General features: G+C 40.7%; 1 protein-coding gene and 1 non-coding gene across 2 annotated transcripts in view; one reads left to right on the forward strand and one right to left on the reverse strand.

Moving 5' to 3' along the window:
- The window catches only part of WWC2 (WW and C2 domain containing 2), a 209,906-nt gene that overhangs the window by 41,292 nt on the left and 143,050 nt on the right, over nt 1–25,564 (reverse strand). The window contains exons 9-16 of the mRNA XM_023221024.3: nt 22,866–23,108; nt 16,889–16,978; nt 15,069–15,688; nt 11,502–11,631; nt 10,839–10,919; nt 10,656–10,742; nt 7,113–7,305; nt 4,713–4,874 (exon numbers count right to left, since the gene is read on the reverse strand). Of these exons, the coding sequence (XP_023076792.1) occupies nt 4,713–4,874; nt 7,113–7,305; nt 10,656–10,742; nt 10,839–10,919; nt 11,502–11,631; nt 15,069–15,688; nt 16,889–16,978; nt 22,866–23,108 (1,606 nt within the window). The remainder of the gene's footprint in view (nt 1–4,712; nt 4,875–7,112; nt 7,306–10,655; nt 10,743–10,838; nt 10,920–11,501; nt 11,632–15,068; nt 15,689–16,888; nt 16,979–22,865; nt 23,109–25,564) is intronic.
- Nucleotides 1,351–1,454, forward strand: LOC111548529. The gene has a single exon (XR_002733454.1). It is a non-coding gene; the product is annotated as a small nucleolar RNA U13 (small nucleolar RNA).

The raw sequence follows: 25,564 nt of genomic DNA on the forward strand, positions 1-25,564 counted from the left end.
GAATTCTATGAAACATTTACAGAAGAATTAATACAAATTATGCTCAAACTCTTCCAAAAGGTAGAATGCTTTCTAACTCATACTATGAGGCCAGAATTAGCCTGATAAAAACCAAAGCTATCACAAGAAAACTATGAATACAGACACAAAAATCCTCAATGGAATACTAGCAAACCGAGTCCAACAACATACAAAGGATCTACACTATGACCAAGTGAGATTTATCCTAGGAATGCAGGGTTGGTTTACCACTTGAAAATCAATTAATACATTATATCAATTGAATAAAGAACAAAAACCACATGACCATCTCAAGAGATGCAACAAAGGCATTTTACAAATCCAACAGCCTTTAATGATGAAAAGCCTTTAATGATGAAAATCCAACAATGTTGGAAAAGAAGAACTTTTCCTCATTCTGATAAAGGACATCTATGAAAAAGCCATGGCCAAATTCATACTTAATGGTAAAAGGCTGAAAGCTTTTCCACTAAGATCAGGACCGAGACAAAGATGTCTGCTCTTACTACTTCTTTCAATATTGTTTGGGAAGTTCTAGCCAGGGCAAATAGGCAAAAAAAAAAAAAAAAAAAAAAAAGAAAAGAAAAGAAAAGAAATAAAAGGCATATGACTGGAAAGGAAGAAGTAAAATCACCTCTATTTGCAAACAATATGATCTTATAGAAAATCTAATGGAATCCACTAAAAAAACTATTAGAATTAATAAATGAGTTCAGTAAGGTTGCAGGATACAAGACAAATAAAATCAACTGTGCAACAATTAAAAATGCAACTGAGAAAACAGTTCCACAGTGGCTGGGGAGAGCAGGGAGGGTGAGGAGGAAAAGGGAAAGGTTATTCAACGGGAACATCAAGTTACATTTAGAGAGGCAGAATAAGTTCTGCTGTTCTAATGTCCAGTAAGGTGACTGTAATTAACAACATTGTATTATATACTTCAAAACAGCTACAAGAAAGGATTTTGAATGGTCTCATCACAAAGAAATGATAAAAGTTTCAGGTGATGGGTTTGTTAATTTACCCTGATTTGATCATTATATAATGAATACATGTACTGAAACATCACACTCTTTCAGTGGGTCCTCAAACTTTGTTTTAAATGATTAAAACATTTAAATGATGAAATATCTGATATAATTTATTGATTTTCAAGTGTTAAACCAACCTTGCATTCCTAGGACAAATCTCACTTGGTCATATATAGATCTTTTTTACGTTGTTATATGGGGCCATGATGAACAAAACTTTTAAAAGCCTGGTTCCATTCACAATAGCATCAGAAAGAATAAAATACTTAGAAATAAATTTAACAAAAGAAGACACACACTGATCCTTTTGTAGTTCCTAAGTGTGATGATTAGGTTTTCATGCTCATGTGTGACATATGCCTCCTTCAAATCTCATTAGGACATCAGCACATTACCCATCTGACATAAAAATAAAAAAGAAAAATGAAAGAAATGCAAACTTTGACTCTGAAAACTATGAAATATTATTGAAAGAAATTAAAGACCTAAATAAATGGAAATATGTCCTATGTTCATGGATCAGAAGACTTAGAACTGTTATGATGACAGTATCTTCCAAACTGACCTACAGGTCCAATTCTACCCCTATGAAAATCCTGGCTATCTTTTTTTGCAGAAATTAGTAAACTGATACTAAAACTCTTATGGAAATGCAAGGGACTCTGAATAGCCAAAATAATCTTTAAAAAGAAAAACAAAGTTGGAAGACCCACACTTCCTGATCTCAAAATGACTACAAAGCTATAGTAATCAAGGCAGTGTGGTACTAGCTTAAGTACAGACATACGAATTAATGAACAGGATTGAGAGTCCAGAAATATAAACCCTCACACTTGATTTTAAACAAGGGTGCCAAGATAATTCAAGGGGAAAGAACAGTTTTTGCAATAAATGGTGCTGGGACAACTGCAGATCCACATACAAAAAGACGAAACTGGATCCACATTAACAACTCAAATGAATCAGAGACCTAAATATAGGACTTTAAAACTCTTATAAAGAGACCCAGGAGTAAATCTTTGTGGTATTAGTTTAGGCAAAGCAGTCTTAGCTATGATACCAAAAGTACAAGGATTTTTAAAAAATTGATAAATTGGACTTTTAGGAAAATTAAAAACTTTTGTGCCATAAATAAAACCATCAAGAAAGTGAGAAGACAATCCACAGAATGAGAGAAAATATCTGCAAATCATTTATCTGATAAGGGGTTTGTATCAAGAATAGGTAAGGAACTCTTATAACTCAATAATAAAAAAATAAACAAGCTGGACGCGGTGGCTCACGTCTATAATCCCAGCACTTTGGGAGGTGAGGTGGGCAGATCACCTGAGGTCGGGAGTTCAAGACCAGCCTGACCAACATGGAGAAACCCCATCTCTACTAAAAATACAAAATTAGCTGGGCGTGGTGGTGTATGCCTGTAATCCCAGCTAATTCCCGATACTCGGTAGGCTGAGGCAGGAGAATAACTTGAACCTGGGAGGGGGTGGTTGTGGTTAGCTGAGATTGTGCCATTGTACTCCAGCCTGGGCGATAAGAACAAAACTCCATCTCAAAAGAAAATAACAATAAATTAAAAATAAATAAATAAACAATACCTTTTAAAAACAGACAAAGATTCTGAAAAGACATTTCGCAAAAAAAAAAAAAAGATAACTAATGGCCAATAAGCCTATGATGCTCACCATCATTAGTCATTAGGGAAATGTCAGTCAAAGCCACGGTGAAACATCACTTCACATCCACAAGAATGGCCAGAATCAGAAAGACAGATAACACACGGCAAGGCAGAAAGTGGAAACCTCATACACTGCTAGTGGGAATGCAAAATGGTGCAAACACCTAGGAACAGTTTGGCCATTCCTCAAAATATTACACACAGAGTGACTATACAACCCAACAATTCTACTCACATGTACACACCCAGGAGAAATGAAAACATACGTCCACAAAAACACTTGTATACAAATGTTCATAGCTGCATTTTTCATAATAGCCAAAAAGTGGAAACAACCCAAATGCCCATCAGCTGATGGACAGAAAAAATGTGGTACATCCACAATAGAATATTATGTGTGAATAAAAAGGAATAAAATACTAATACTGCAACACCATGGAGGTACCTTGAAAATATTATGCTAAGTGAAAGATGACACAAGAGAACAAATATTGTATTATTTCACTTACATGAAATGTCCAGAAGCAGCAAATTCAGAGACAGGGATTAGTGGTTGCCTTGTAGCAGAGATTAGTGGTTGCCTTGGGGGAAAGAGGTTAGGGAGAACTGGGAGTCTCTGCTCGTGCACACAGGGCTTCTTTGGTGAGGATGTCAATGTTCTAACGTCAGACTGTAATGTTGGTTGCATGCACCACTCTGTGAATATCCTAAAAACCACTGAATTGGGTGCTTCAAATGGATAAACTGTCACACTTTAAATGGGTGAAATGTATGACATATGAATTATATTGTAATAAAGCTATTTTTAAGAACTTACATAAAGTGTGACCATTATAAAAGCATTCTTAAGGATAAAAACTCTATTTCGCCATCTTGTTTGCATTGTTTAGTGTCTACCACAAGCCTGGGCATGTGAGCTAAGATGTACCATGATGTTCGTTTCCCTTTCACCCCCCACTACAGTGTCTACTATAGTGCCTCACACACAGGAGACGATCAATAAAACACTGTTGTTTAATTATCTGATTTTGCTTAGGAAATGCCTTCCTCATAATCTAAAATAAACTTGAATTCAATAACAATATCCACAAATGCCAAATTCGTGATGAACGGCCTCACAAAAGGCCCCTTTGTACATTTTTTTGAAGTACTGTATTGAAGTATGGTTGCTCGCTACAACCCACCCCCCATTTTTTTGAGACAGGGTCTCTTTCTGTCTTCCAGGCTGGAGTACAGTGGTGTGATCATGGCTCAGGCTGGAGTACAGTGGCGTGATCATGGCTCACTCCGGCTTCATCTTCCGAGGGTCAGTCGATCCACCCCCCTCACCTTCCCCAGGAGCTAGGACTTCAGGCGTGCACCACTGCACCCAGCTCGTTTTTTTGTTATTTTTGTAGAGACGGGATCTCGTCAAGTTGCCCATGCTGGTCTTGAACTCCTGAGCAATTCACCTGTCTCAGCCTCCCAAAGTGCTGGGATTACAGGCCTGAGCCACCATGCCTGGTCCTTACAAAAGTATTTAATAGAAAATACTTATGGCTACTGATGTTAAAAATGAAAAGCTAACACACTGTTTTGGCTTAATAATTTCAAATTTGCAAAATATAGAAGTGCCAAATGTATAACCTGACAGTGGAATCAAACAATGTGAACACGATGCATGAAAAGTATATATTTAAATTAAAAGGTTTTTCCATGATCACTTAAAACCAGTGAAGCCTCTATGTCAAAGTTTATTTTTATAAGGAAGTGTAAGCAGAAAAGAGTGCTCCTTTTACAAACCATATTTGAAACAAAGCCAAAGCTGGAAATTAACTTTCTTTTCTTTTAGGAAGCTGGGAAAAACAAAGTTGTGAAAGGAGAAAAGGAAGGATAGTGAAAGTGATAAAAGCATGTTGGTCTCGTAGCATTCCACATTTCATATTACTTTCATATTATATATGTATTTCACATTACTTTCATATTATTCTCTAATTTTGACTCACCAAGTCTATAGTATCTCCTAACGGCTGGTTTGGTTGAAATACACAGTCCTCATTTTCTTCATTCTTTTTGCAAGGCATTTGCTTGGAAGGAAGCAAGTTATACCATAGAGTGAAAACCTCACTGGAAAATGGTAAATCTGCCAGGCTGATCTGAGTTCCAGCCTATGTAAGTGAAAGAAAACAAAGAAAAAAAATAAAGAAGAGAGAAAATAAAATGTTTCTTTTCTTTTTTCTTTTATTTTATTGAGACTGAGTCTCACTCTGTTGCCCAGGCTGGAGTGCAGTGGTGCAATCTCGGTTCACTGCAAGCTCCTCCTCCCGGGTTCACGCCATTCTCCTGCTTCAGCCTCCCAAGTAGCTGGGACTACAGGCGCCTTCCACCACGCCCGGCTAATTTTTTTTGTATTTTTAGTAGAGACGGGGTTTCACCGTGTTAGCCAGGATGATCTTGATCTCCTGACCTCGTGATCCGCCCGCCTCGGCCTCCCAAAGTGCTGGGATTACAGGCGTGAGCCACCACACCCAGCCAAAATGTTTAAATTAGTATTTGTTCTGATAAAGATTACTGAATGAGCTTGTTTTAGGGTAAAAAAAATGCAATTCTCCTGACACAAAGCATTGCTGGATTTTTTAAAACACGGGGATATGTTATATTTTCAGCTGTGACTAAATAAGAAATAACCCCCCACCTAAAAGTTAATCCTGGGATTAGTTTGTAAGATACCATTTTGCAAAGACCCAAAGACCTAATGACTAAATATGCCCTTTATGTAAATGTGAAATTATTATTATTATTTTTGAGACAGAGTCTTGCTCTGCCTCCCAGGCTGGAGTGCAGTGATGTGATCTCAGCTCACTGCAACCTCCACCTCCTGGGTTCAAGCGATTCTCCTCCCTCAGCCTCCTGAGTAGCTGGGATTACAGGCGCATGCCACAACACCCAGCTAATTTTTGTATTTTTAGTACAGATGGGGTTTCATCATGTTGGCCAGACTGGTCTCGAACTCCTGACCTCGGTGATCTGCCTGCCTCAGCCTCCCAAAGTGTTAGGATTACAGGCAAGACCCACCACGTCTGGCCTCATAGTACTTCTTATAATATTCTGTAAAGGTGACTTGATTATTACTCACCAACAACCCATTATCCACTGAAAAAAAAAATAAAAACTCTACTTTGGTTCTTGAATAAGACATCAGATAGCAACAGTTTTCTCTAGATACATAAGTTAGTAGAATGGCAAAAAAAGTAAAGGATAAAGGCTTTCATATTCCACCAAATCACACACAGACAAAATCTAAATTAAATTATACTCTTCTTTAAGGCTATCAGTTAACACGTTTATGAACTTTGTTGGAGCCTCTGACATCTATTATACTAAATATGACATCTATGATACTAAAGCCTTCCTGATAGCCTAACAAGTCTGTTATCTTTGCTTCTTTCTAACTTCATTGTCAGATAATATTATCAGACATTTTTCTCAAGTAAAGAAAACAAGAAGACAAATTAAGAAGAAACCTACCCCTCTTAAACTTTGTTCATCATGAAACATGTGTGTTTCTGTGCTTCCCACTGGACTGCAGAGAAAAGCTCAACTGCAGACTCACATTGTTTTCTGAACACATGGGCACGTCTCTAGATGCCTGCATTTGAACGCTTATGTAACTTTACTGGGACGTAATGGTTTTCGGATTATTATGCACAACAGTGTGTTAAACTCACAATCAGTTAAGTGTGAAGTCTTCTGCTGTAGCATTTAAATATCGTATTGCTCTAAACAGTAACACCACATCTTCCCAAAAGCTCCAATACTGTGGTGGGGGACAGTGAGGTGAATAAGGGTACTATATAGTATTCAGTGGTCTTGCTTAATTTTAATATGTAACAGTGAATTATGTGGGGATGTCTTTTTGATATCTGGCTTCATCGTTTATAGTTGTGTGACCGTAAAATATATTACCTCTCAAACAGCTCCTTATCTGAAAATAGGGGATAATCATCCATTTCATAACCAATCTTTCATCGGGTTGTCATGAGGATTAAATGAGATAATACACACACAGCACTCACATAAAGCTTGACATTGGCACTGGGAGTGGTAAGCACACTCTATGAGTGACAGCTGTCACAAAAGTAAAGTTATTCTGTGGTTAAAAGCTAGAAATAGAAAGCAGCTTTTATAGAAAATCACAATTTATAAGCAGTTTTTAAAGGTCTGGAATAAGAGAATAAACAGAAACCACTATTTCAGAAAAAAATGAAAAAACATTAGATGTGTCCCAAGATGTTGGGCAGGTCTGTAGTGATTTCTAGGGCTGGCAAAATAGCAACTACAAAATATATTCTCAGACCATCCGATCATAAGTGTTATTTGATAATGGGAATTATGAAGAATCCTACCAGGCATTCTTCCCTTCGGTGTCTACTGACAGAGCAAAGATCTACTCTCAGTGTCTTCTGTTGTAAAGCTGTTTGGGAAATGGCGACTCTGAACACATCGTTGAATAAAATGGATTCTGTGGGCGGATGAACTTTTGTGCGAAACAGACAGCTGACATCAGTTGAGGAAGGAAGAACGGCAACCCTAAAATATCTGCAAAGAACAAGAATAAAACAGATTTCATAGGTACTTTAATTTTACCAGATTCACCGCTATCATTTGAAATTATCTGCAAAGAAAGAAAATGAGGGCTCATGGAGTTCATGATCAATCTAAAGTGTTGCTGCTATCACGGGTCCGTGCTCAGCTGCATAGATGCTCTGTTCTTAACCCACCCAAGCTGACTACGCCCCTGAGCATGCAACGGCCCAGCCTCCACTCACCACGAGACTGCAGCAAAGGCACATGATAGGAAAGTGAAGAGGAAGAAAATCCATAGGGCAGATGAATTTAACGTCCCACCTGCCCCATGTACAGCCAATTCCAAAATAAGTTATTTCTGAGCCTGGGAAGGTAGGAACACACTAAGTAGATACTGGTGACTTTATCCCACAGAATCCTCATCCTGAGTATTAAACAAGAGATGCTGATGATCACTTCCCAGGAATGGAATACATTATCCTACTAGAGAAAAAGAAAGGCTAAGTAGCATATTGTTAAGAAAATTTAAAACAGATGAAATAACAGTTCAAAAATATCACTGTCTAGCATCTCCAAAGTCTGAGATACGACAAACTGTTTTAAAAGAGTCTCTTGCCTTGCAAGATTCAGAGGAAGAGTTACAGAAAAACAATAACTTCTAACACTACTTTAAAGTGACTTTTCTGAGCACACATTATATGAGGACCCACAATTCTTAGAAACAGCATGAGGTAACTTCCTTTAAATCCCAGAAAGAGAATACCGCTAAGTCTATCCTTCCACTACCATTTCCAGGCTTGTCTAATCTATATCCTAAAACATGTCCTTCTCCATTAGAAAAACTGTAATTCAAATGCAGAACTGAGCAATGTCATATTATTTTGTATTTCATATCAATACTAATTATGGAGACTCCACATTGAAGACCTAGTGGGCCTGAGGCCCACTGCTGTTGATTAAAGAGCCTTACTAAGACACAGCTCACTGTCCCTGGGAGGCTGAACATTCAGCAGAAGAAAATCTTTTCTCTACTTTCATGGAAAAGTAATAAAGAAGAAGTGTATTAGAGTGGCAATGGAGGGAAGGGATCTTCTGTTTCTCCAGCCATCACACCAGTGAAGCCTTCCGTACCAGTGGCCTAACCACTTAAGTGATTTAAAAATGTTTCCATATTTTAAAAGTGAGATTTTACACAGTTAAGAGCCAAATATACAAGGGAAAGAAGGCGAGGGTATGCTCCCTCTCATTCCGTTGTAGGGGTGGGTGTGGGGGGCATATCTCTACAACCTGGAGTCCAGCAAGCGACTCACAAAAATACTGTGGCTGTTGTTAACCAGAGGAAGCATAAACTCTGTTTGTCACAATTAATAATCAAAAAATCAACTTTTGAAGTTGGGGAAAAAAAGAACAATTTTAAGACTATCTCATACTAGCTGTCATGTTTAGCAGTATCATTATTTACGCCAAGGTTTTACATATGGGTTTAAGGAAAGATTGCTATACGTGTCAGGAAGGTTCGCACCAACTAAACACGTGCCTGCACACCAGCTGGGGAGCAGAAGAGCAAATGTCTGCTCATTGGCTGGGCTGAGTATTTCACTGGTCCTACACCACGCAGGTATCACCATGCCTGCAGAAGGGACTTGGTGACATCCTATGAGGTAAGTGAGAAAGACCATGATTGGTTGGTTTAGTTGAAGTACAGCATATTGTAGGTGTACCCTTACAGTGAGTTTAAAGAAGGTGTGTGTTCTTGGGGTGTTCTGTAGTTTTCTCCTAAAGTTGTGCATTGTTTCTCACTGTTTATTGTTTCAATCTCTGGTAGACCTGTCTTCTCCGTGATCTGCTTTACTAAAAGGCCATCAATGGCATGCTCCAACATCACAAGTTATTTACTGGTAGGGAGAAGTCACAGATTATATCAAGCCAGTCTTCCTGGACACTGCTGACTGGTGTTTTTCATCTCAGGCCTGGGAAGCAGGCTCTCTGTGTTGATCTAGGCACTTCTACGTGATGCCTGCTCTCCTCACTGGTCTCACTAATGATGTGGACAGCCCACGCCTTGATTCAGGAAGTTCTCTAAGCTCACTCTCTTCTTGGAATCCTATCCTACCTCCAACTTTGATGCTTGTCAACACATTAAAATCTACTATCTCACCTGGGCTCGGTGGCTCACGCCTGTAATCCCAGCACTTTGGGAGGCCAAGGTGGGAGAGCCCAAGGAGTTCAAGACCAGCCTGGGCAATCCAGGGAGACCCCATCTTTACAAAAAAAAAAAAAAAGAAAGAAAGAAATCCACTATCTCTATTCTTCTGTTGTCGACTACATAATCTCTATCTAGTTCTTTTTCTCTTAGATACAGTTTCTTCTTTCTGATGATTATTGGAATGTTAGGAGGTGAATTTACAAGTAACTCTGTAGGAAAAACATGAAGGACTCTTAAATTTATTCTATTAAAAGTCCTATCACTAAGGAATATACCCTATCATTAAGGAAAACATTCATCTGGCTGGGTATAGAGTCTTGGGGATCATCCCTCAACAGCTCTTTTTAAATTTCCAAAGCCTTACAATGCATATTCAAAATATTATTAAAATCCACCTCTTACAGGAAGTTTCAATGCAGAGTGGACATGTATATTCTGGATTCTATGTCTGAGGTGCTAAGTCGAAATCTGGATTCTTCCTGGTACTGTCCACCCATTAGCCCTTCAGAGTTACTGAAACTCTGATGTCAGAAAATGTTAATGGTGGCGTCTAAGACTTCCAGACTTATCTGTCATAAGATTTTTTGGCTTATCTGTCAGGAAACAGTCTCTAAGCAATGGACTATGTAGAATTATGTCATCAATTTGTTGGGATTCTTGGTTTGATGAAATGAACTAACTTTAAGAACTCACTGGTCACAGGGAAGTAAATGCTTGATGATAAAAACATACATGTAGCATGACAAAATTTTGACTGGCAATGTTGTACTGATACATTAAATTTAATCACTACATTTTAATGTAAAAGATTAGAAAAGTCCTTAAACAACAGTAGTAACAATTACACAATAACAAAAGTTTTACTCCTATTTCAATCAAATTCCAAAACAGCATAAAATAGTATTTCTAGTTACAAAAAAGAGATTAAAAGTCTTGGCTTCTACTGTTAAAAAGAATCAGTTGAATAAGAATTAAAACTCAATATGTCTTCCTCACATTTTCCTTTTTATCTTTGTCTGCCATTCATTTAGACATGATCAGCCCTGCTATGTCTTTTCCATATCTTCATTTTGATGAACTGCATGATTACAGTGTAAAATTCTCTTACATGGAAATTTTTAAGTTCCTCAATTTGATCTTCGCTGATTTTACTTACACTTTTGAAGTATGAGGTATCAAGAAGGCATGAAGGTTTCGAAGCTGTGCTATAATCACCATGAAACTTGAACTTTTTGCATTGTATCTGTCAAAAGAGAGGCTAAATGAAGTCAGGAATCACCACAGGCCGCTTGCCGGGCACAGATGTCAGAACCGCTCCTTTCCCACACACGTTCCTTACCTGAGTCCTATCTGAACCTGGGCGGTCTCTACAATGGCTATGTCCTCTTCACTGTATGTGACATCTTCAATTTCACTAGGCCTATATGGACAGGGAGTAGATGAACAGTTAATTAATGGGGTTACTGATTGTTATGGTTACCGTTTGCCACTTAGCGTTCTGAATGAAAATCCGAATTAACAGCACTCCTATGCCCTCCCAGTGGAACTGATCCCAGTGAAAGCTTACTGTTTTAGAGGCTCTTTTCAAGAAGAGCTCGCCTCTGGGCTTTAGGGCAAAGCCTGTCTGATGACTACTTTCCTTATTACTAGAAATATACCACACCCTCAAGACATTCCAGGCTTTCAGAAATACACATGAGAAGCTTCATGTGCCAAACAGAGTCTGGTGAATTCTTCCAATATTCCCATTAAAATAAAGGTTTTTAAATTTTATAGAGGGTCATTTGCCTCTGGGTACACCAATCTGTTTATCATTTCCATGGCTAAGTCATTTTTGATAGACTGAAATTTTCAGCCACACCACTTCTTTAACGGCTAAAGTCCTTACTAAGCCAAAGAGTGGACTAATGGTAGCATGGTAGCAGTCCATTTACAGCGTACAACCCACATCCACGGCGAAGGAGATTTGCTGGAGGTAAAAGCACCCCTGCTGAATCCTTACTGTTTCACAAAAGCTTCATAGACCCCACTGTCTCCAGCCACAGACTCATCAGACACAGCAGCCGACACACAAGTGGTTTTCTCCCCAAGCAAGTGGATCACTCTTCTTTTTGGTAATGATTTTTCCACATCTGTGGAGGGGAGGGTGAGAGCTCTGATCAGAATGTCTTATTTGGAAAACTTAAGTATTAAATACATACACGGTTTGGTCATGAGCAATCCAAAATAAGATATCCTTCTGGGAGTGAAGGATATGAATACTCAAATCTACAGATGTAAACAATTCAAGGCACTATGACTTATAAGATTCCTGGGACGCCAGTTATTTCAGTCATCATTTGGAAGAGAATATGGTTTTTCTTTGTCCTGAAATATTTTAAGGGAAGGGATGAATGACACAAATTCTCATCGGTCCTTAGTCTCTTTCTTTCAAGCATTCACTGCAGTTTTCATATATTCAGGAATAGGAAATGATCTATGTCCCTCAAGGTGACATTTCTATCACAGAGAGCTTCTAGCCACTCAATGGATAAGTTTCCACCTCTTTTGCTCTCCCCTTCTCTCCACATGCCATATTCTACATCTCCTGTGCTACTATTCCAACAGAAATTAAGAAAAAATGTCTTTGACTTACAGGAACTCCTCACCAGCCAATACCATGAAAAAACGTTTTGTGCTACTGAATCTTTAGCACCAGTGGTCACTTAACTTTTATCTTGAACTCATATTCATATACTAGCATCCTGCAGTGAGCAAGGAGCATTCATTTAAGGCTGTGCTCTATACTGTAACGAGCTGCAAGCCTGTGTGCTCTTTCATCCTCCAGTGAGCGAGAGTGAGCGCAGGGATCTGTATTGGTATGCATTTCGGCCCCCTTCTGAGTCGTGACTTTACATCTTGTTAAGATGTTTAAGTTTTAAGGCTTCAGATTACAGGATTGATTGCTGCATTTTCCCTTTTATTTCTGGCAGTGGGAATGCTTTTTCCTTGATGATGAAGTGCCTTCTCTCTGCCCACCCCCCTTTGTGAGGGGTGAAGGTGATGACATGATTTATTGATTACCCCCAGGAATAACCACAGCAGCCTGAAATTGACTTTGACAATGACAGTGACTGACTGTGGAAGGCCTTCGTAGTTATCCCAACGTGGTTGGTGTCATGCAGCAGGGATTGGCACTAGAGAGCAAAGTTTACATAAAAGGGACTTGACTTTACCTGCCTAAGCCTCTAGAGCACTGAGGGAGATGACAAACGTCCCTGATAGGGAGCCACCACCCCCACATGCAGGGCAGATGTCCCCTGAAAAAAAGTGCTGGTGACCTGAAGATAATTCATCTTTCTCTTTTTTTGAGACAAAGTCTCACTCCTGTCGCCTAGGCTGGAGTGCAGTGGTGCAATCTCAGCTTGTTGCAGCCTTGGCATCCTCCTGCCTCAACCTCCTGGGACTACAGCATGTCCACCATCATGCCCAGCTAATTTGTGAGAATTAGTCTTTATGGTTAAATGCATGCTGTCACTTGTTTTTGGACATGCAACTGAATATTATCTGCAATCAAAGCTCTTAGATGTATTTTCTCTTAGGGTAACTTTTTAACAGCAGTTTTCTAATATATGCATTTAAAAAGTTAAAAACTGTTCCACAAAAGATTCAGAGATAACTGTCTCCAGCCACAAACTTTTCAGACACAGCAAGACCCAAGTGTCAGGAGCAAGGCATGGGCCAACCAGAGACACTTGCAAGACAGGACTCCCAGACCTCAGGATTACTGGGTGGGTGACAGACTTTAGGCAACTTTTTCCCTCATCATTCTCTCCCCTCTTCTCCAGCATCCAGCCTCACTTACTGCCCCTCCAAACTGATTGAACACTAGAAGCGGTCACTAGATACCACTCCAAATACAGGAAGAGTAAAACTAGCTTGAAGGGTCAAGAGATGTAAGTTCAAAGCACAGGATGGAACGTTGGCACAGAGAACATTCCACTTTCTTCTCTTTCTTCTTCTCATAGCTTTCCATAGTTTATGGTAAGAATTGTGTTTAGCCAGAGTTTATTACTTATCATCATCACTGTCACAGAGTACTAATAATTATCATGAACTGTGTGCTGAGTGCCAGACACGGTTAGGTGCTTCACATGTATCACTGCATTCATCCTTCAGCCTGACACAAGGATTACTGTAGCAACCCCATTTTGCAGATAAGGAACCATAATCCTGAGAGCCTGGGTAGTGTGCTTACCCAAACATGTTGGTGACTAAAGTGTGAGTGGAGGCTTGGCTGGTTCCAGGAGTGGTATGCACCCCCTAACACACACACACACACACACACAACGTACTCCTTCCCAGAAGCAGCGGTGAAGGCCCCAGACAGCTTTCTCTTTCTTTGGGGCCATTATGTACGCACCATTCCCCTAGTTATTTTCTTTGTGGTTATTTCCATAACCTGTTACTTGTAGCTTTGACATCTGCCCAGGAGGGGGCGCACAAACCACACAAATATCTCATGGGCCCTCCCCTCTGCCCCAGGCCACTGGCAGGACACAGCACTTGGGTCTTCAGTATTTGAAACCACAGAAACAAGGTGGATTTGTCAATGTCTTTAAACATCTGAATTGGCCAATCGATTACTTAGAATTCTTAGGACCATACATACAAATAAAAATGCTTCCAGGAACAGGAAAAGAGCACTTCTAAAGAGCCCTGCCCTCTTTTGTGTGGTCAGTAAAACATGTAGCTATGAACAGGACTCCTGTAGACTAGCACAGGGGCTTTTATTTTACATTCTGTCTCAAGCTAGCTCTGGAACAGACCATCCTCCTCAGACCAACAGTGATCATCTGCCAACAAGAGTACCATCTTGTGCTCTTTACAATCACATCTAACATATTCAAAGTTCCTGCCTTGCAAAGGAAAACAAACAAACAAAACATTCTATTTTTCCTGTTTCTGTCTTTTTGAATACAAATGCAGGCCTAAGAACTCCAATCTCTAGTAATCTCTTCCCGGGGCTGCAACAGTTAACCTGGCCAGAAGGTGGCAGGGTAATACCATACACTGCAACCTGCTGCTCCAAATTAACTTTTGCCAGAAAAGGAAAGTCTAGCTTCAAACAAAAACTGTATTTATATAGAATTCCCTGAACAATCTAAACACTGAACCTTGGTACTAATTAGCTAGTATGTTAATTGCCTTGGTTTTAATCTGTTTTAGGCCAACTTTTAAAAGAAAATCCTCTTCTTTGCCTTGTTATTTCAGAACCAGAATCTATTTGGAAATATGAAATGGGTTCACAAAATATGTTCCTCGTCAGCTACCACACACAGAGTGTCTCTGGACAACTGAACAGGTACTAAATGATTAAGTCTATTAAATAGGGAAGGTGATTTTTATTTGATATTGAAAAATATCTAGGTATATAAGTAAAAACTCCTTCTTAAATGAAGCCAAAACGATTATTCAAAAGAAAGAGAAGGGGAATCATACCCTTTTGTTTATATGGAAAAATAATCCTCCAATCATCCTCCTTAAAATCACTAAGAAGGAAAATAAGAAAGCAAAGGGCTGCACTTACCTGCGGTTCCTTCATATAATGGCTCACCAGCACATTCATTAAGGTCTTTATCCTCCGAAAGAGACTGGGAGGCTCCTCCTGAATCAGAATCCAGCAAAATCTGATTTTCAACGAGGCTGATATCTGCAAAATGGCTACTCAATTCACAGTCTTCAAAGTCAGCAGAGAACTGATGGAGAGAGGCATCATGAGAAGACAAGGGAAACGTGCCTTCCAAAACCAAGGGAGAGCCTGGAGGAGACAAGGAGGAAAGGGAGGACCTCGAGGACAGGGAGGCCACAGACTTGGGGGCCTCAGCCAGTGGAGGACTGTGGCCTGTTGCTGCAACGGCCACCCCACAGAGTCCACTCTGGCCAGGCTGGCTGGGGGACTTGACCACCTCGTTTTCATGGATGGTGGTAATGGGTCCGGAAGGAATGTAACCGCTTTTCTCTTGCAGAAGGAAGTCCAGTTTATACTGATAATCCACATCTATCTGATCACTTTGACTGCTGTAATAGAGTTCAGTGGAACTGAGGGAGTTGAGTGACCCTCTGCTGGAGGTGTTCAGAGAGCCCCGACTTGATGCCAGGGAACCCAGGCTGCTCCCAGATGACATGGACAGGGTGCTGGCAGAGAGGCTGAAAGATGAAAAGCACACACCATAAAATCTGTTACAAAATGGAAAACCTAATCACAATTCCTACTGGCTCCTTCAGATCTGCAGAGGGAAGAAACCTGCTAAAGAATGGAATCAATGGCCAGGGACAGAGGAAGTCCCTATCACGGCCACGTGTCAGTTAACAACCAGGTCGAGTTCTGAGAAATGCATGTTAGGTGATTTCATCACTGTGCAAACATCACAGAGTGTACTTACACAAACCTAGACGGTACAGCCCACTGCACACCCAAGCTATAGGGTGTAGCCTATTGCTCTCAGGCTAAGAACATGCACAGTAGTTGCTGTTCTGAATACTGTAGGCAATTATAACACAATGGTAGTATTTGTGTATCTAAACATAGCTAAACTAGAAAAAGCACAGTAAACACACAGTATTATAAGCTTATGGGACCACCATCATATATGCAGTCTGCCCTCGACAAGAAGTCATCATATGGCACATAACTGTATACCATGTCTATGCGTCTTCACTAACCTTCTCAGCCTTGCTCTCCAAACACTCTTTAAGTAGCATGTAGTAGTATTGTTAAACATTATCCTCCTTTTGCAAAAATAAGAGGAATCAAATACCTGCTGATAAGTTTATTTGCACAGACATCTAGAAGCCACTTTGTGATTAAAAAATATTGAAAGGAAAAAAAAAGAGAAACAGGGCAAAAACATTAATGTAGTTTTTAATTTTTTTAAAAAAAAGCTTTCCATTTTTAGAGAAAACAAGGCAAGCTAATAAAAAGAAAGAAGTCACACAGAAGACCCTTGGGTTCGCTCCCCTTTCCTCTTTGTGTGTGAATGTGAGGAGTGAATATTTTCCTCATCAATATAAGGAAATCTATGGCTATTTTAAGGCAAAACTCCCCCATTTTCCCTTTTTAAAAAATGGGGCAATGGGAAAAATGCGTTATTTTCCTAAGTGTATTGACAGCTAAAACATATTTTCTTTCTATAACATATTTTAAATGTATTCCAAATATGACACTGGGTTCATGAAAAAGAAAATGTGACTTTAAATCTGATCACTCAAATATTAACTCTACTAGTATAATGATTTTATTTACTTTTAAGTAGTTGGAAACAAAGTGAAAAGTAATCAAAGATGAACAAGAACATGCCTGAATGTATTCAGAGAAAAGGTTTCCCCTCAGAAATCTGCTAAGCTCACCTTTTAAGTTGTGAATGCAAATAAGTAGTTAATTTAGTAGTTTCTTCAAGTTTCTGTAGCAGCTCTTTTCTTCTCTCTTCCAATCTCAATCTAGGAAGAAAAAAAATTATTTTCAAATGATTACAATAAAATATGAAAACTGAAAGAGAGAAAGATTCTTATCGTACAAGCATTACAGATCACAAGGGGAAAATGTGAATGGGCTCCACAGACAGAAAACAGGACACCCAGCAAGGAGTGTCAGAGGCAGAGCTGCACGCAGCCAAGCTGAAGGATGGGGAGGGAGCGTCATGCCCAATCGCCAACGTCACTGAGAATTTAAAATTGCTGGTAGTCTAGAATCTTTTTAAATGGGTAAATAATATGGTCCTTTGAGTTGGGGAAGAAGAGTGAGGAGGAAACAACCATGAAAACAAAAAAAACTAAACAAAGACTAAGAATCCTGACACAGATCTGTGACTTGGGAACCCTTTCCTAAAACATTTCACAGCAATAGTAAAGGTCACCCTAAATACCGAATTTAGTAACGTTTGTTCCAACATAATATTTGGTGATAACATTCCCAACCCTAATTTGATAAGAATTTCAGCAATTAACAAACAATGTTAGTCCACATTACCACTGTGGGCTAATTTGGGTTCAACTGTTTAAGGAAGAGGATGAGCTAAAAGTGATTTCCCTTCCAACCCATAGCACATCTCATTATCTGTGTCAGATTATCATAAAATTTCACCCACACGCAACTGCAAAAGTTGTTTTTTTTAATTAGAATACAGCATTATAGAACTGTATACTTGAATAGTAGGTCATTTTAAAATATACTAAGTACCCAGGGATTTATGCAACTAAGAGTCTGTGTAAGGATAGCCTATGTCATATGAAGCTCTTTAGACATCACTGAAACACACTAGTTCAGAGTAGTGAGCAGCAGAATGGAATTGAGGAAAAGGGCAGCTGGGTTTCTAATCTTGATTTGCAGCTTACTAGCTGCATATCCTTGGGTAAGTCACTGAATCAAGGGTCTTTCTTTTCTTTTTTTTTTTTTTTTTTTTGAGAGGGGGGGGCTCTCCCCCCCTCCCCGGGGTGGGAGTGGCCGGATCTCAGCTCACTGCAAGCTCCGCCTCCCGGGTTTACGCCATTCTCCTGCCTCAGCCTCCCGAGTAGCTGGGACTACAGGCGCCCGCCACCTCGCCCAGCTAGTTTTTTGCATTTTTTAGTAGAGACGGGGTTTCACCATGTTGGCCAGGATGGTCTCGATCTCCTGACCTCGTGATCTGCCCGTCTCGGCCTCCCAAAGTGCTGGGATTACAGGTTTGAGTCACCGCGCCCGGCCGGGTCTTCCTTTTCTAATCTGTAAAACGGTGACTATAATTCCCCTGTGTCTCCCTGGTAAGGCTGTTAAAGGGATGTATGGGAAAGTACTCGACAGAGAAGAAAAACAAATCTGACTTGTTTAAAGCCTCCTCATGCCCTGCAAAGTGGTGAGATAAAAATTAGCCACTTTTCTTTGGAGAAAAATAAAATTTCCTTAATTTCGAATCTCTTTGAAATGTGATATATGTTTCCGGCAGTAAGGAAACATGCCCGTATTTTGTTTATAGGTATCTATCCCTTTGATGTGTCAACAACGCTATTCCATTGTATGTTACACTAAAAAAGTAATTCTTGCCATTTTCTTTAATACTTCAAAAGCGTGATCAATTCTTAATTTATGGCTTTCAAAGGTGTATTTTTAAAAGCAGCAGTCATTTTAAAAATCTTTCAAATACAGATAAAAACTCAACAAGGAAAAAAGTAATATGAAGTAGACTAACTGAATTAAAAGGTGCACAAAGGTCTGAAGAAAGCCCCAAACTCAACTAAAATCCATGTCTTCTGAAACAAGAGAAACACTTTGGAAGTAAGTTTTAAAACTCAATATTGCTTTTATTAAAATGAAGCCTTTTCCTAGTGCTTTCAGGGGGCACTAGGATGACGTCAGAATGTGATCCTGAGCCACACTTTCAGTGCTGCCCCTCTCCCATCACTAGGGAGCGTCCTCAGCCTTCTCCAGGTGATGCTCAGCAGCTGCTCTTTCAGCCCTTTAATGTCTGCTTTGAACTACAGGTGCCTGTCTTTGTGTTCTTGTTCATATTTCCCACTTGGCTCCTACAATCCCAGAAGGCAGACATCAGCCCTTTCTCCCTGCAGTGCGGGGTGCACTGGCCAGTCCCTCCGTTCTTGCTGGTGCTGAGATGAAACCTTCCCTGGGAGAAGCATGAGGAAGGCACTGGGGAGAGGCACAGAAACGCTCCTAGTGGGCCGCAGTTTGTCTCTGATGTTATCATCAAAGCCTCTCCTAGTGACAGCCTGAAGTCTTCCTCAGAATCCAGGTGTATTTCATGTGAAACGCCCTCCCCAACTTCCCCATAACCAGGGGCTAGAAGAAATCGCAGACATCAGCCCTCTCAAAAGGGTGCACACCTGTCTCTCTGAGTTCTTCTCCAACTCCTGCCTGTTGGTCTGCTGGATGAGAAAGGGTTTCCTCTACTTGGCCCTTAAAAGAGTCCGCCCCCTGGCCCAGCTGTTCCACATCCCCTTTCAAGCTGCCCTTTGTGAAGTATGGGCCTTCACACCTGCCTGTCTCTGCCCTGAGTGAAGCACAGCCTGGTTTCTCCTGAACTCAGAATTCTGCACCCAGGGAAAATTTCATGTCATCTATAGAAGTAGGAAGTCCCTTTTCCATTCAAAACTAAATGACACTCATGTCCCCACCTACTAGCTTTAAAAATTTTTTCAGAAGCAGTGGCAAAATCATTCAAATAATTAAGAAACAATTAAAACGTCTTGGCAATTACAAGGCAAATCCCCAACATTTGTGAGAAAACAAGGAGCAATGTTAAGATCTTACCAGCTATAGAAAAGCACAGAGTTTAAGGAATTTCAATAACTGCGCGGAAAGAATATGAAAGATGCATAGAAACACCTTCCCTGCATGGTTTTTTTTTCATTTGCGAGCAGTTTCTCTTTTGGCGTAGCGATCCTCCACCATGAGCACCTCTTTCCCACCACCAGGTAGCGAGCTCGGTCGCTGCCATCCGGCCCAGTGGGCGACACTGCAGCCCTGCAGGGGCAGGAGCAGAGCTGGTCCGGGGGCTGTAGGATCACACTCAAGAGACTGAAAATTCACGTGCATCTAGCTCCTTCAGAGACCAACGTTCAGCAATGACTCAGAATCTTGCCAGAGGTCACCCCTGAAACAATGGGGAACCCCAAATACAAGTGGAAAACAGGAAAATGTTGGGGGATACGGCAGGTAGCTTTCTTTGACAGTCACGTAGGTGCCAAGAGAAAAAGGAAGGATTTGGGGTTGGTGGCACACAATCTGTTCTATGATGAAACTGAGTTTCACCCAGCAAATCCTACTTCCTAAAAGAAGCTCCAGCCAACCCTGCTTTGACACGAGGAGACGCTGCTGGCAAGGGCATTCTCCTCTCTTAAACTCCCGGAGTCAGTGCCACAGCAGCAGTGAGCAGAGCAGAAGCCCACACACACAGTAGGAAGACATGAAAGGGTGAAGCCGTAAGAAAAAATGCCAGAGCATGGGGGAGTAGAAAGCAAAACCATGAACAGCAACAACAAAACCCAAAGCCAGGTGAGGTTCTATCTATTGGGGAAAGAAAGGATTCAGTGTTCCCAACGGCGGGAGGTTCTGCTCTTCTGGACACGTGAAATACTGAGTCACTTTGAGCATCCCAGGATAGGAGTTAGAAAGCTTTAAGTTGATCAAGCGAGAACGTCAGAGTCCTGCAAACTTCGATGGCAAAGTAAGGATGAGGATTTGCCTTTGGCCATAGACACTGATAAGGAAACTAGTATCCACTTATTTGCAATACTAAACAACCTGGCTCTTCCAGGTAACTCAGAAAGTCAACATACTGCATATATAAATTCCATGTTTCCCTTCCTGCCAACATCCAATCATGGGAGATAGGGCCAAGCCACTTACTCCCCAGATGACACAAACCCAGTGTCTCACTAAATAGACAATTTTTTATGTAAGTATCTTATAGCTCCTCTTCCTAATGAGTTCAAGCCTACTGTCTCTGGTGAGGTTTGGGCTTTTCGTTAAAAAAAAAAAAAAAAAAGGAAAAAGCCTACTATTTCTGCTGGAATTTTGAGTTACTATGTGTGTGCAAATGGTACTTAGGAAAAATTCAAAGTTTAGGTTCTTAGGAACAAACTGTTATTTTTTAATGCTATATCATTAGTCATTTTTTGGAAGCTCTACTCCTAATAAAAAGGCAAGCAAGACACCACTTCAATAAAAGCTGATTGAGACAAACAAATATGTTTTCTTTCTCTGCCAGAGCAAATCTGTTTATAAGTCCTTCCTAGATTCACCTACTACAGAGTAGAACAGCTGAGATGGACGTGGCACATTAGACACGTATGATTATATAAAATTTTATTAAGTGCTATGTACTAATATGAAACATCATTGCTTTTATAAACGGGCCACAAAAAAAGGCTACCCGTTTCATCATAGCTACCGATAATCAGTAGCTAGAAACTTTAGGTATACAAATTTAGACATATCAGGGTAAGTCAGAAAAACAACAACAACAACAACAAAGCAATTTAATTCTCCTTGCCTTCTTAATTCTGTTGTTCCTTTTGGTCTTTGTCAGATGGGCCTTGCTTTGCCGGCCTGGCTGATACTTCCCTTAGGCTGACCCTTCGGTCAGCAAAATTAGACAGAAAAGCCAGAATAGGAAGGGAAGAAAAGAAGGGGAAATGGAGGCAAAGATGAGAATTATTAAGAGGGTAGAAGATTATAGTTCAGAGGCTTTTCCTTTTGATACGTTTTCATGTTCCCTACAGCTACGACACCGAGGCCGCGTGTTACCTTCATCAACATTTTAACCCACAGAAGTCAACTCCACTAAAATGGTTAACCTTGGGATGGGTGAGTCCCCATGCTAACACCTAACTGGGAATGTCAGAGACTTTTTCCTCTCTCCCTCCCCATGCTTTTCAAATGTTTTCATACTATGTAGACATGCAACCCTAAACATTTATTGAGGACAAGGAACTACAAGGCAGGAAGCCAGTAATTTTTTTTTAAACAATTGGATTATGACTGGGTGTTTTAAACTTACTTCCAGGTCACCTGAAATTATATCAATGTAAATTTTGTTCCCATTATTCTGAAACAGGCACTGCTCTTTACTGGCTGGCCTCAAGGATGTATATGCAGTGGTTCTCAAGGGCTCTCTGGTCTGTCCTGCAACAGGCATCCAACCCTTTCTGCCATCAAGGCCTGGACACAGGCTCCTAGGCAGATGCGTTCATGTCAAACTGACACACAGAGGTCTCCTCACTTAACATTCCAGCTCATCTGTTTACAGAACTGGATTTTTTAAGATGAAATAATCAACTCACACCTTCCCACAGAAAGATGGGAAAAGTGCCTAGAGTATTTTCCTTTACAGTTTCACCTGCTTCACAGGAGGGTTGCAACTGACAAACAAAATGCAAGTGAGTATGTTGTGACCTGTTAGGATATCACAGGGAGGAAACTGTCTTTTCCTTGTGAAATGAATAGCAATAAACTTTTGCATTCTTGTGAGTAATAAAACCCAGAATAGGATGCTTCAGTTGCTCTAACAGTCTAGATAATTTTTCTTATCAGAGTGCAATAGTTTATAGCTATTGTTATCAGACTTCATCAATGATGTACACTCCTGGTTTTATGTCAGCATTCCTTAGTTATTCAACATCTGTCACAGGTTTTGCACGTTCCTAACAAACACAGAACTTATCCTGTGGGGCATTAGGATGGCGCGCTTTATTGCTCTACAGAAAGTCCATTTGTGCTGTTTCTCAGTCCACTAAGAACAGATGCAACTGAGATTTCCAAACCCAGGGGAAATAGTATCCAGTTAAGACACTCCCACAAGAGTTAAGCTGCCCTATTTCCAGAAGGAAAACGAACCTCTCGGCGAGAGCTCTGCTTGGTGCTCCCCTCACGGACAGCAACTCTTCCTCCAGCCGCTGCCTTTCGGCTTCTAGGCATTCCAATTCATCTTGGGTACGTTTCTGTGGGGTGACGAACTGAAGCTCTTTCAAAAGTTCTTCTTTTTCATTAATCAGCATCAGTTTTTCCTTCTCAATATCCAGTGCCCCAGGCCAGGCCTCACTGTCCAATTTTGACAGTTCAATTTTTAAGTTGGCCATACTGAAAAAAAAAGATAAAAGAGGTATGTACATACCTAAAACTCCCGAGAAAGGTAAACACAGCCTAAGCCAAATTTGGGTTTGACACACTGTCCAGATTTTCCTAACGTGATCTTACCAGAAAGGGGTGTGGTCTACTGGTGAGAGGCCAGAGTGGGAGCAGCAGCCTTGCAGGCCAGTCTCTGGGCCTAACTCCACACTCAGCTGTCACCCACTTCTTTCCCCCATCTTTAAAATGTGAGTGAGCACACCCAGTTATCTGACAAAAGGGTGATCTGACAAAAGGGTGAAGGCCAAGTACACAGAGGCTTCAAAAGGTGAGTGCTCTGGGGGCCATGAGAGAGGCCAGCCCTGACATGTGACTGCCTGTGTAGGTGACAGGAAAGAAGACTGGGGTGGGGGGGTTCCCTTTAAAAAAACTGAGGTGAATGATATCTGAGATGCCATCACTATACATTTTATTCCAAAGTGTTTAGATGCTGTCCGCTGGTAAAATGGGAACTCCAGGCCAGGCTGGACAGAGACTAGGGCATTAGTAAGTCAGGGAAGGAGAGGGCATCAAAGAGAGCAGTGGTGTGGCCAACTGGTATGAAAGCAGTTGGGCCAGTGCAGTGGCTCATGCCCATAATCCAACAAGCAGGAGGATCATGGGAGGCCAGGAGTTCAAGACCAGCCTTGGCAACACAGCAAGACCCTGTCTCTACCAAAAATGTTTTTTAAATTTTAAAAATTAGCCAGGTGTGGTGATGTGTGTGCCTGTGGTCCCAGCTCCTCGGGAGGCTAAGGTGAGATCACTTGAGCCCAGGAGTTTGAGGCTGCAGTGAGCCATAACTGTGCCACTGTACTCCTGCCTGGGTGACAGAGCAGGACTCTGGGAGTCAGGGATTAATCCATCAAGGCTCCCCCATCACCAAAAAGAAGGGGCAGGGCTTGGCCTTCTCCCGTTCACATTCTCCTTAAGTTGCATGTGAGTCTCCTCCCCATCAGTGCCCCGGCTGGTGTACAAGCCATTTACTGAGCAGTCATTGCACTGACACTTTATACATTATTGTGCTAGCCCTGTGGTTCCTCTGTACACAGCTATGTGCAGGCAGCATACGGTGGACCTCCACTAGTACAGGCAGCTGGTGTGACACCACTGGAGTGACAACAGGTGCTGAAGTGATGCGGACAGGGACAGGAGAAGGAGGAGGAAATGCACCAAAGGCAAACCTCACTGGTCCCATAATTCTGCCTGACCCCAGCTTTCTCTTATGTCGAGAGCTTCATAACACTTGGCAGAGTTAACATTACTCCTGACTCAGTACAAATGTCCTAACCACCCGAGTCAAATAACTTGCTACGTGGCACTGTGAAGACAATCAGGATACGGTTCTTTCGACCATAAGGACAAGAGCTCAGTGAACTCTGAAGTCCACTGATGTTTGCACAAGGAATTTATGTTTCTACAGAATAATGTTGGATGATTACTTTGGATATTGTTATAGTATACGCCAGAATATGAAAAATAGAAAAATAATTTTTTTCCCATTTTCATGGGAGAACTTGTAGAAGGCAAGAGAAAAGGTGAATGAAAAACATAATCAAGAGCAAAGATGGAAGTAGATCCATACCTTTGTGTCATGAGTTTCTTGTTCTAATTAAAAACAAAATTGCCATCTTAGACTGGCACTGGGTATGCAGTGTACTTCTGATTTTCTCCCACTGTCTGCACTTATGATAGATGGAACATCAGCTATTCTTCAGCTTTAACCACAAAACCATAAACAACTGTCTCAATATACTAGAAAATTAATCATCAAAATGCTAAATAAGCATGATATTATTAGCTTCATTAAGCACATAAAACAAGGGCTGGAGGAGAAAACAGATTTCAGAGAAACACAGCCTGCCTCTTTACTTATTCAGAATTGAGGAGGAAAAAGCATTTTCAACATATGCATAAGCCCTTGAGATTTACCTTCTCATCAGTATCAACTAGCAACTTTAAAACAAAACCCTAAATGGCATGATAATGCAACCAAGTGGGGAAAAACTAATGTCTGAAGTTTTGACGTGATTGAATTAACCAACGGAACCAAGAACAACAACAGAATACAGGAAAAAGAGGCACCTGTTTATTATTTGTGTGATCAGACATTAGGCAGGTCTTAAATTTTATTTTAGAAGGGATGTGCCAAATTTGGGGAGCAGAATATGAAGAAGACTTCTAGAAGCACCTAGGAAGAGAAACTCAATGTGAGCTCCAGATAAAATTAACTTAGAAGTCAAAGGAGGGGTGAAAGCTGAAGTTGATCCATGGGAAGCAGAGTCAAGCCCGAAAGAATGCAGGGGCATAAGGCCCACTTCTCCAAGACTGCTTCTGAGTAATGGCCATTCTCTTTCAGAAAAGCAGACCTAAATCATGGATTTGTCCACAGTCCAGCCCAGGTGGACATACAACAAGAGGACCACAGG

Source organism: Piliocolobus tephrosceles, chromosome 3 (assembly GCF_002776525.5).
Source record: "Piliocolobus tephrosceles isolate RC106 chromosome 3, ASM277652v3, whole genome shotgun sequence".
NCBI classification, from domain to species: Eukaryota; Metazoa; Chordata; class Mammalia; order Primates; family Cercopithecidae; genus Piliocolobus; species Piliocolobus tephrosceles.